Source organism: Achroia grisella, unplaced genomic scaffold (assembly GCF_030625045.1).
Source record: "Achroia grisella isolate CSIRO2021 unplaced genomic scaffold, CSIRO_AGI_Agris_v1 utg1589, whole genome shotgun sequence".
NCBI classification, from domain to species: Eukaryota; Metazoa; Arthropoda; class Insecta; order Lepidoptera; family Pyralidae; genus Achroia; species Achroia grisella.
In genome coordinates this window covers 1359610-1371968 of record NW_026712660.1, presented here as the reverse complement: position 1 = coordinate 1371968, position 12359 = coordinate 1359610, and the positions used below count along the sequence as shown (strand labels likewise).

The 12359-nt window shown below is 37.6% G+C and overlaps 1 protein-coding gene and 1 long non-coding RNA gene across 2 annotated transcripts in view; both read right to left on the bottom strand.

Annotated features, from left to right (window-relative positions):
- Positions 1-3606, bottom strand: part of LOC131841345 (uncharacterized) — a 29471-nt gene extending 25865 nt beyond the window's left edge. The window contains exon 1 of the long non-coding RNA XR_009357447.1: positions 3543-3606. This is a non-coding gene — a long non-coding RNA (uncharacterized LOC131841345). The remainder of the gene's footprint in view (positions 1-3542) is intronic.
- A 1368-nt stretch (positions 3607-4974) lies between these two features.
- On the bottom strand, positions 4975-9804 carry LOC131841360 (uncharacterized). The gene is made up of 8 exons (XM_059189678.1): positions 9793-9804; positions 9598-9713; positions 9064-9261; positions 7751-7913; positions 7138-7323; positions 6303-6417; positions 5826-5987; positions 4975-5063 (listed from the first exon to the last, which is right to left on the bottom strand). The coding sequence occupies exons 1-8, from the start codon at positions 9802-9804 to the stop codon at positions 4975-4977; spliced, it is 1041 nt and encodes a 346-aa protein (XP_059045661.1).
- Positions 9805-12359: the final 2555 nt, after the last annotated feature.

The following is a 12359-nucleotide window of genomic DNA, read 5'->3' as shown; positions in this document are numbered from 1 at the left end:
GATTCTATAAATTCGAGAGATTCGTCATTTAATTTAATATTGCAATTAGTATTAAAACTTTTAGACAGAGAGAAATTAACACATTTTGTTTTTTTAGCGTTTAACTTACGATTCTCTACGAGGTTAGTTGTAAAACGTAAACATGAAACATATTACTAGTTTCAAACATACACTTGAAACTAGTAATATAAATCTGTAATATTAGTTACAACTAACTGTTCCCGCGACTTCGTCCGCGTGAAATTTAACTTTATTTTTCTAAAATAAAAGTAGCCTAAGTTACTCTTTATTACATCAGCTACCTGCCAATAAAAGTCCCGTGAAAATCGGTCCAGCCATTTCGGAGATTAGCCGGAACAGACAGACAGACAAACAGACAGACAACAATTGTAAAAAAAAATATTTCAGTGTATGTACCCGTATCTATATTCATAAGCATGTAGTAAAAACGGTTATTTCAATATTACAAACAGACACAGCAATTTTATTTATATGTATAGATAAGATACCAAAGGATATACTGGAATTAAGGTATGGAGACAGAGTTTAGACACGGCAGTGCTTAGTACACAATATTGGATTTGTCTTACTAGATTTTATTAAATGCAATTATAATTTTGATGTATCTAGGTAACTGTGTCCCTTACCCTTAAATAAATTCAAACTAAACGATTACCTGAATGACGAGTGTGCATGGCAATAGTTGTTCATGCACGGGATTTTCATTTAATGTTAGACATAGATACCTATATAAATATACATTGTAAATAAACTGGCTTTTAAAAAAAAATTGAGTTTCTAGCCAGTTCATCTCAATTGAATCTGAACTGAGCAGGACGGTAACGAAAAAAATATAATATAAAAATTTCACGTTCATAAGCGGCTAAAATGTCGTACATGAATAAATGATTTCGGAATTTGAATTTCAATAGAAAAATTATATATTCAAATATACATAAATATAACCACTTTTGAAAGTCTCGGTTCAGCACGACGCTTTACTTCTCATGGTGTCGGATTCGATTCCTCGAACGGTACAAAAAATTTCCATTCATGAGTATGACTATTCTCGAGGGACCCTTTGAGAACATCCCCGGGTAGCGGATAGGGGAAGGCCCGACGGTGCTTTGAAAGAAGTTCCGGAGGGTAGGAGGGAAATGAAATACCTCCCGACGATCAACAGGTTTCCTCTCGTGGGACCGTTCGGACATATTCTGATACCGGGCCGACGAGAAACAGCGGTATCAGACAGGGTATCGTATAGAGGATGGCGGTGGAAGGACATAGGCCATCGACGGCATCCTAATCCTCAGTCAGCAAGAGAGGTTACTGTCTTGGCGGCAAGAGGCAACCGGCCATAAAACTAAAGCCACTATAAGTTCTCCTAATCATTAAGTACAGTACAAATAAGAAATAGTCTCATACTACGGCATCCCCTGCAAGCGACAAGGTACTAAACGTCAATACGAAACCAATTAAGATGGGATAAGACCGGGAGAGAGAGAGAGAGAGAGAGAGAGAGAGAGAGAGAGAGAGTATGACTAATTTGTACCGGTATGGATGTTATCTACGTACATTATATACGCATTTACAAAAAAAATATTATTTATGTGTACATGTGTGTTCCGTATTACGAACTTTTATTACTTATTTATTTCACATTATTTCGTTCAGTTCATTTTAGTTTATTAAAAAAAATATACAAGGTACATTATTACATAATGATTATTATGTAGTTATATGTATGTGTATATGATATGTAAATTGTACATCCAACAACAAATTGTTATACCTCGACCAGACACAGTCTAATCACTCCTCTCCATCCTAAGGTTGCCTGGAAGAAATCGCTATTTAGCGATAAGGCCGCCCATTGTTACCTCTATATTATAATTATTTTGTTATTATTTTCATATTTAATGTACATATTAATTTATGTAATTACTCTTTCTGTGAGAGGAACAATAAAGTGTTTTTCATTCATTCATTCATTATTATTCACCCTCGAGGACATAGCTGAAAATCAGTGTTTTGCTCCTTGAGTGATTCTCCACACTGAGCTATGTACCAATTTTGTATTGCTGTAGCACACACGTGCAGGTTTACCCTTATTGAATTGTTATATTGTAGGTACTTGTCATTTGATGTTATAATTAGGCCTGTATGTGTGTACTAAGATACAAATAAAAACTATTATCTATCTATATAACTTCCTTAGTCTATGCAGGTTGTATCACTGGCTTGCTAACTGATGCAAAGGGCGCTCGGTAATACTGGCCACAAATAAATATATGTGCCCACTTATATTTCTAATTTAGAATAAAGAAACAATTAAAAATAAAAACTGGAATAAAAAGTTCGGTTCTTTTAAATCAAATTCAAATTCAAAATATCTTTATTCATGTAGATCTATTACAGACTCTTATGATATGTCAAATCTAACGTCAGTTCGGAATGACATCGAGATGAGAAGAACTGACGAGAAACTCAGCTCGTATTCTTTTCAAATAAATGTTGTACATGTTTACAATAATACAGATTCATTTAAATTCAAATTTGGGAGAATAGAGTGACCACCAGCATATGCTATCGCAAAGAACAAAAAATTTAATCAGTGTTCACAACCTGAACAGACCAGTCCCCACAAGCAGTACCCGTTCACGAGTATGACGTATGAGCCAGCCATCATTGTACTCAACCATATTTGAGGGAGCACATCGACCCGGCCCACCACACCGCCACAAGTTTGAACTTTATAGCGAGCATGACTGTTTCAGGTTGCTCCACTACGTCAATTATATTATTTACAGCATAAACTGTACCGATCACAGTTTTCACGAGCATGACTGTTTTTTTTTTTAAGACGAGTGATTGTATTATTTACACTGATGAAATTGCGGTTCTTGGTATGTATCCTTTTTTTTTTATGTTTTTTTCTGTTTTGCGATTTTTTTTCTTTTTTTTATTTTTTATTTTTGTGTGATTATGAATTAATGAATTTTTCGTGATTGCCGGTATGTATCCGAGCATGACTGTTTCAAGTTACTCCACTACGTCAATTACATTATTTACAGCATAGCAGCTATATAAAACAAAGAAAAATATTGATTTAGTTGATATAGTATAATTGTTTTTATGAAAATATACACTGTAGAGTGCGTGGCCACTAAACAGTACTACACATCGGGACGTTCCTGAGCAAAGTAACACCAAACTTACTCAAGTCTGGAGTTACATTCCTTATTTGGGGTGTTCGGAGTGTGGAAGACGTTCTTCCAGGTCGAAATCGTATTTCTGCTTACTTTTCCATTAATTATTTTCTTTTTAATAAATACAGTCCACTCTCTATTTTATATTTTACTTTATAAGGATTCGTAATCCAATAATGTGTTTTAGAGATTTTTCTACGTATTGATAAAGTTTTTATTAATATGTACATAATTATCTGTAGCATTGTCTAGTACATAATGACATAGAAACTTTGCTTATTCGACCTGGATTTGTTACTTAAAATATACAACTTCTTACGCTGTTGTACTTACTTGTATATCCACTTTTTCGTAGCCTCCAACTTTAAAGTGATTCGGTATAAATTCTACTTTGAGAATATCTCCATCGCTGTCTGCAACAACATAACTATCATTCAAATACAAATTCAAATTAAAAAATCATTTATTCATGTATTTAGGACATTTTAGCCGCTTATGTACGTCGAATTTTTTATATTATATTTTTTCCCTACCGTCCAGTTCAATATACAGATCCAATTGAGAAGAACTGGCAAGAAACTCAATTGAATATTTTTTCAAAGCCAGTTTATTTACAACTAGCTGTACACGCGACTTTGTCCGCGTGGAATTTAACTTTATTTTTCTAAAATTTAATTTTTCGGACTACTCTAATGTTGGCCGCAGTTGGCCTTTACAGCTTCACTTGACGATAAGGGGCGAGTGCAGATGGTACTCCAAACCCGCGGAAGGACTTATGGAGCGGCTGAGCCCAACCTGAGGGATAAGATTTTAGTCTGAGGCCACCGCTAGGGGTTTGAACCTCGACTCAGGCCGTAATTTCGATCCCCGTTTGAATTGGACGGGGGATCGATTGGTGAGAGACAGAGAGAGAGAGAAGGAGGGGAATTGCAAGTACGTTGCCGGCCTTTTAAGTAGAAATTAGCTCTTAAAGATTTAATATCGTATCGGTTCGGAAATACCATTGCTGGAAGGTGATTCCACAAAATGGTTCACATTGAAATAGAGCAATATGAACTTTATTGCATTACACAAAAGATTCATATAATAACTGTGTTGTAACTGGTTAATCAAAAATGTAGTTTATGTTCTAGATTTGTATTTAATATAAGTTCTTTTATATTACATTCTTGTTTTGTTACTTCATTCTGTTATTTATGTCAGTATACCATACAAATATATATTTTTTCTCCTTATTCCAAGTCTTTTTTTCTATTATCTATACATGAATAAAATAAAACTACAATTCAATTCAATTCAATTGTAGTTTTATATTTTTTCTCCTTATTACAACTCTTTTTTTCTATTATCTGTACATGAATAAAATACAACTACAACAAATTGTACTCCTTTGAATCTATAGCGTGTGTGAAAAATAATCTGCACATAGCTAGCCGCGGAAGGATCGGATAAAAGAAGCTAGGTTTAATTTCCAAGTACACACGGTTCCAAACGATCCCCTTAGGTGTAAACACGTAATAAACTGTTAGCTCATTTATAGCTTCAACTGTAGTTAATGCCAACAATGCGTACAGTAATCTGCCCTTACCTCGGCGACTCGTTTGCGCTCCATAAATTACTGTTTGTGGGGTCAGGGAGTTAGTTAAAACTTTAAGAACTATGCCAGAATAAAATATTGCACTTTTATCTCAGTTATTCAGAGTAATAAACGTGGTAATATTAAGTCAAATGGTTTATGAATATTATGTTAGTTGGTAGTTTGTGTTCACACTTTAAGGAGGTGTGTACACGCCTCTTTAGGGTTTGGTTTATGACCTACTTTGTTGAGAACCTGGGAGCTGGTAATGATACAGCCTAGAGACAGAATCTAAGTGTGTTAATTGTATTTTTTTTTCGGAGTACTCTAATGCTGTTGGCCACTGCTGACCTTTACAGATTCACCGGACGAAAAAAATATTTCGGCCCTATATACCATTTTACACGTGTCGCTTTTAAGCGCAGCTGCAGGTAACGACGGCTGGAAGGTCGCGCAGCTGCGTTACACGTGCCGTGCGATAAGGATTCTAGAAAGTGGACGGTTGCACGTGTAGAAACTGTGTTACTACAACACATTTCAACTAAAAAAGGTAAAGTTACTAAATTATCTAGAAGATCAACAAGCAAATTTTTCACTCGACCTTTTTGTGATGAGAGATTTGTGATTGAGTGGTAAATTAAAAAATAATTATGACTATTGAATAGTGCTTAAATTAAAGTTTATTTAAATAAAGATTTTTCTTTTTATTCTCTACTGTAATTTTGAAATGTGGGAGATTGTTACGTACTAACTAACAGTTTTTAATTATATTTTATATACATTACATTGTGTATTCTGTAAATCTATGGTATGTAGCATGTTATATAGGTAACATTTACATACAGGACTCATTGGTTATTTAATAATTGGCTTATTTCGTACAATATTAACTATATGGATGCTAACTTCACTGCTATCTTACGTTTCATACCACAGCAAAATTTACAATGAAAACATTTCGGACCCAAGTACACTGGCGACTTTCTGCAATTTGTAAAATATAATCGATGTAGTAAATAGACAAAAATAATGACAGTTACCAATCGCAGGATCCCAGCTGACGGTAGTGGCGATCGGCGTGATGTTTGTGATGATGAGACGGTAACGAGTGCGAGTCCCGATGATGAGAGCAGAGTTCGGTCGCAGGACGGCGGTGCCATCACTGCGGTTACCAGCGCCCAGGTCCAAGTTACAACCGATGGCTGATGTAATACAACAATAAATAATCATTTCCTCGGACAATCCACAGAACGTCATCTAGTCCTAATGTAAGTAGAGCTTGTTAGACTATACTAGTATACTTAGTATACTATACTAGACATTATATATAAATACGTAGACTTCAGATCAAACAGAATCAAAGTCACGACTTTGCTTCCGTGACCCTGGCGCTAGTAGCAGATATCACCATGAGCCGGTAGGAGTCCGACAGTATCCGGGTGCCTCACCTAGGGCGGGCATATCTTCATGACGGTTTTCCCATACAAAAAAAATTGTAAAAGTGTGGTGTGACTAACAGCGGACGGCGCGCAGCACGAGGCGCGGTGCCAGCACCCGGCAGCCAACCAGCGACGCGCGCGCCACACCACGCCCACTTCGCGCTACCACCAGCCGCACCACACACCCATCTCTCTACGGATACCGTTATCATCACTGTCATCATCATCATCACCATATTTTGGATAAAATTAATTTTTGAAAGTAACGATTGCGTTATAGGTACTAGACACCTGATATAAATTCTCAAATACCTTTTTTTTTTAAATACAAACATTATGGTTTGGCATGTTCGTTTAAATACTTTGGAGAAATCAAATACGGAAGATTTTATACATAATGAGGAAGGAAATCATTGAGATTTTAAAATATTTACTTTTCAGTCATAGTATCATCATTCCATAGTATAAAACAAAGTCGCTATTGCTGTCTGTATATATGCTTAAATCATTAAAACTACGCAACGGATTTTGAAGCTTTTTTTAGTAGATAGAGTGATTCAACGATAAACTCATGCCGTGCCACGTTGGCTACATATGTATCCAGAAAGTGTTTCGTTCAGCAGACCATCGACACCACAGTAAGGGGACCAAGATGACTGGGGGGAACTCTATCGTTCTCTCAAATTACTTTTGATTTATTTGGACTTCATCTGCAACAATATATCTATCGTGAAGCTATACCAATTAATTTTTCTATTGGTCGGTCAGTCCGCAGTACAGGCGGATGGTGCGAACGTGCAGTAGTTTGCCACGGGCGTGTGTATGTATAGAGAGCGCGGTCAGTCCGCAGTGCAGGCGGGTGGTGCAAGCGTGCATCAGTTCGCCGCGGTCGTATGTATGAGTATGTACGTACAGAGGGCGCGGTCAGTCCGCAGTGCAGGCGGGCGGAGCCCTCGTGGAGCAGTTCTCCGTGTGCGGGCTGGATGGACGTGCACGTGCAGGCGGCATCCTGACACCCCTCGCAGGGTTCTCGTCCGCGGCACGCGGTGTTCAACGTGCTCTCGTCCCACCAACCGCACGACTCGGACCACCACCGTACCTTCAGTAAACTTATCATACAAAGACGCCCCATTCCGACTTCTCATACCATATACGTAGATAAGGAATTGTACCATTATGATAAAAAAAGTATTGTAAGTAATTTGCTATAAATTTCATTCACTTAGGCGCAGTCAGCTTAAGGTCGGTAAGTCTTTGAGAATCGTGTGAAAGACACAGTCCTCTCTAAAGACTTTCGACCTGACTGACGACATTTTGATAACATTATCGACGGATAACATTGGATAATCAGAATCCTTCTCGACTTTCGATGTCGCAGTGAACTCTCGACCTGCGTTCATTTGGGTATATTTGTATCCAACGCTGTACGAATAGGAGACTACTCCCTACCAAAACCACTACATGATGCTCCCAAAAGACACTAAAGTAGATTAGGAATTCAAAGAAGGAATTATTAGGAAGGTTACATGTTGGTGCGTATCGTTGAGGACTTCCAGCGGTACGTGCAGGCGGGCCCCAGGTGGCACCAGCCCGAGCCACGCTCGCGCCGGTTCTAGCCGCGGTTGCCGGGTCGAACTTTGCCGAACAACCCTGCATTGGGACCGCCACTCGTCGTTCTCTGCCACCATCCTATATGGTCAGACTTCTAATTTATATCCATTGTCTTTACGGCGAAATATTATAGAATTGTTAGAATTAATACCAGCTGCTGAATTTCATCATCGCATTACCCGCTAGAAACAAAATACCATCCTGAATATCTGAATGAATGGTTGCTAAACGCAACGTGGAGGACGTTGCGTTTAGCGACTGTGCGTTATTTAGAAACTTTCAGCCATGCACAAATACATTGTAGGGTAATAACCTTGCAGCAATGGTATTTCCGAACCGATACGATATTGAACCCTTCAAGTGTTTATTTCTGCTTAAAATACCGACAACGTACCTGCAATTCTCCTTATGTTCCGGGTGCTCATAGACGGTGGTAATCACTTACCATCAGTGGAACCGAAGACTCGTTTGTCCCCTATGCCATATTTTATAATTTTATATACCTGAGATAGCAAAAAAACTGATAGCCCACCTGATGATATATGCCAATGGAGATAACCGTTGGCATTTATTTGATAATAAATGCCAACGGTTATCTCCCACCTGATGGTGGGCTATACACGATCAGTACATCATGTTACGCCCGTGGTAACATTTATGTGTTACTATTTCACTGGATGTCATGACTGCATACCCTGTAATTACACTGCCTTACAGTAAGGCTAAACAGAGAGATAGGTGAGACAGAAAAATTGAATCCTCTAATATATTATATATAATCAGAAATAGAGAATCAAAAATCATAGAAACCATAAGGAGTGTATCAAGGATTGGCAAACATATTCGTCTAAACTTGCTTCTTCGTTTTTTGCTGCTATTGAAACTTAATCTAAATATATAACTCAAAGGTGACTGACTAACATAGTGATCTCTCAACGCACAGCCCAAATCACTAGACGGATCGGGCTGAAACTTGGCATGCAGGTAGATGTTATAACGTAGGCATCCGCTAAGAAAGGATTTTGATTAATTCTACCCCCAACGGGATAAAATAGGGGATGAAAATTTGTATGACACTTTGTCAATTTTAAACCGATCGGCCTGAGACTTTCCCCGATCCCCGATCCCGTAAGAAAGGATTTTGATAAATTACACTCCTAAGGGGATAAGTTAACGTGAGCGAAGCTGCGGGTAAAAGCTAGTTTTACATATAAATTGAGTAAATTACCCAATAACATCAGTCTCTGGGTATTCATTAGGAAGACTCGGCAAGTCGAAGTTGAGGATCGCATCCAAAGAGTTGGCAGGACTTAGACGTGACTGAGAGGCGGGGGGCTGCACTCTTGGGGGCAGCTCCCACTTGGTGTACACTGATTTACATCCGTACAACTGCGTAGCTCGAATCTTCAGATCTATCTTCTTAACTCTAAATGATTGATTTAGATTTTTTAACAAATAATGGAATGTTACATCCGCTTGCGCTAACGGTAAATGCGGCATCAAAGGAGGATCATAAGAGAAGGTGCACGTGAGTATCTGCGCTACTTCTCCTGAAGATGAGTAGTGACCCGTCTACTGAGATGGGTCCCCGCCGTCGGAGCTGCGGAAGAATGCTCGCGCACACCCGGAGCTCCGGCAATAAGCACTAGAGATACACCTTAGGGTTTTAGCCGGTAGGAGTCCGGCAGTACCCACTCGTTACCCCTGGAGCGGGCGGGTCTCTATGACGGATTTCCCCAAGAAAAAAAAAATTGCGACTAACCTTCTAGAATGTGGCAGCAACAAATACGGTGGATCAAGTATGAATCTCACAGCAACGACGTCCCACCACACCTCCAGTTGGCAACACACCACGTCACAAACTTCCCGGGACCAACCCTGAAAACATAATTTATTACAACACAGCAACGAAACATAGCATCGAATACTTGAACATATGTAGACAGATGGACAAAACTTTCATAGACATAACTAGCTTTTGCCCGCGGCTTCGCTCGCGTTAAGAAGTATTATTATTAATTAGGTTTAGTTTTTGCGGCTTTGTTTTTGTTTAGCGTGTGTAAAAAATTATGGCCTACAAAACTTGTTTGTACACAATATTCTTAACTAATCTGTCATTAGACGCTAAAACTATCAAGCTGGATGAACTTACTCGTGAGCATGCGACATAAAACTGCCCATGAGAGAAGCAATGTTCTCTCAAGTCAATACCCGCAAATTTGAGAGTTTGCCCCTATTTTATCTCCTTAGGGGTGGAATTTATCAAAATCCATAGTAGCTTTAAAATTGACAAAATTTCATACAAACTTTGAACCCCTTTTGAACCTTTTTAAATTATAGCCTACTTATTATTCTGATGTATTAGTTATATTACTGTAAAATTTCATCGAAATCCATTCAGTAGTTTTTGCGTGAAAGAGTAACAGACATCCAGCAATACTCACAAACTTTCGGGTTTATAATATTAGTATGATTCATAAGCATTTGAATATAACCGTCTGGTGGTCACTTTAAAACTTGGAATGTTAAAAGTTTTGCAGTATAAACAACACTGCATCAACCAACAACAAAATTATCTTAGCAAATAAACCTTATATGAAATATACTCTATTGCAATATATGTATTTACATTTATTTATTTATTATTTTTATAATTATTAACAGTGTAATTTCAGTTATTTTTAAACATTCGTGTATAATATTAACCAGGTCTTAACATAAATTCAAGCAAAGATCAGTAGCATCAACAGTCGATAAGTGTATGGATACCGTGAGTGCAGTGTGTAGCGAACTTTCGTTGAACAATCTAGTGACGGTAGATGAAAAAACTGCTGTCACCTATGTGTCTACATTGACATCGCTGTTACTCCAGTCAGCTCGTGACCACGGTTAGTGCAACCTAGTCGAATCGTCGAGAGAGGTAAATACTTTTACTCTTTCTTCTTTCTTTCTTTCTTTCTTTCTTTCTTCTTTTATTTGCCATAAAATTATTCGTGTTAAGACCCAGTATATAATATAAATAAGGTGTAATTTTATATGTTACTGATCATATTAAATTATTTTATGCTATTTCCATTGCCATAATCTTCACTCTTAAGGAAATAATAAAAAGGTTAGTCGACATCACAGAAGACCGAAGAGCTGGCAGCTACCTCGGACAAAGAATTAGTCCAGCCATTCAAAGGGGGAACGCTGCCAGTATCTTTAGAACCTTGCCTAAAGGGACTTCTTTTAATAATATATTTTAGTTATCTAAACATATATAACTCAAAGGTGACTGACTGACATAGTGATCTATCAACGCACAGCCCAAACCACTGGACGGATCGGGCTGAAATTTGGCATGTAGGTAGATGTTATAACGTAGACATCCGGTAATAAAGGACTTTGATTAATTCTACCCTCAAGGGAATAAAATAGGGGATGAAAGTTTGTATGAAACTTTGTCAATTTTAAACCGATCGGGCTGAGACTTTGCATGCATAAAGCTACTATGACGTAGGCATCCCCTAAGAAATGATTTTGATAAATTCCATCCCCAAAAGCTAGTTATATTATATTTCTTAAGGTTTTTAATTTTAAAAAAGAAATTTAATATTTAGATATATTTATATAGTGAAATTATAACAGTTTTATTAAGTACCTCCACACCTGGTATAGGATCCGACTGGATCGTTTTGCTGTTGACAGACAACGTGTCGTAACCTAGAGGTATGCTTTCCCGTGGTATATCCTTCAACACCAACCTGAATTAAAGAAGTATTATTACAATTAATAATAAATAATATAAAACAGAACTCAGTACTCAAAACCCCAAATATATTTAGATTAAAAAAACAACTCAGTACTCCAAGTGTTCAATCCCTTATGTGGTATATTTTCTCGAATTAGGTGTTATTTTGGGGAAGTAAATTTCATTACTTAATGGATTTGTTTTATTTTGTAATTCTTGAAATAGAAATAGAAATAGAAATAATCTTTATTCTAACTCAGTACAAGTACTATTGAATAGTCATATTTTGATTCTACCACTCATTCGGAATGCAGATTCATCACAAGAAGAATGAGCAAGAAACTTGTGTGTTGCTCTTTTTAATAGATGTTTTTTTTATATAAATAATTACAGTATAACAAGTAAGAGGCATGCGATAATCAACATAGAAATCGCTACGCACTCTTCTTCTGTAACCATTATCATGTGTGGGACAACAAATATTCAGTGAGACGACCTGAACAGCGCTACGGCCTTCCCTACTAGTGATCAAACTTCAACTCTAATCTGATCTACAGCCCTATTATGATATTATAGTATTTCAATTTAATCCCTATCTTTCTTAACTATTTTAAAGCTGTTGTCTGCAGTAGCCTTTACAGCTTCGCCAAACGAGGAGCGAGTGAAAATGACACTCCAAAACCGTAGAAGGAATTATAGAGCGGCTGACGGCCATCTCCCACCTGATGGATACGACTTCAGTCTAAGGACACTGCTAGGAGTTCGAACTTCTGCTAATGGTGAGAATTGCA

Coding starts and splice junctions, on each gene's coding strand:
- LOC131841360 (XM_059189678.1), bottom strand. Junction 9,262..9,597: donor TTGCTGCCACATTCTAGAAG/GTTAGTCGCAAT, acceptor TCAATCATTTAG/AGTTAAGAAGATAGATCTGA. Junction 7,914..9,063: donor CCAGAGACTGATGTTATTGG/GTAATTTACTCA, acceptor CTGACCATATAG/GATGGTGGCAGAGAACGACG.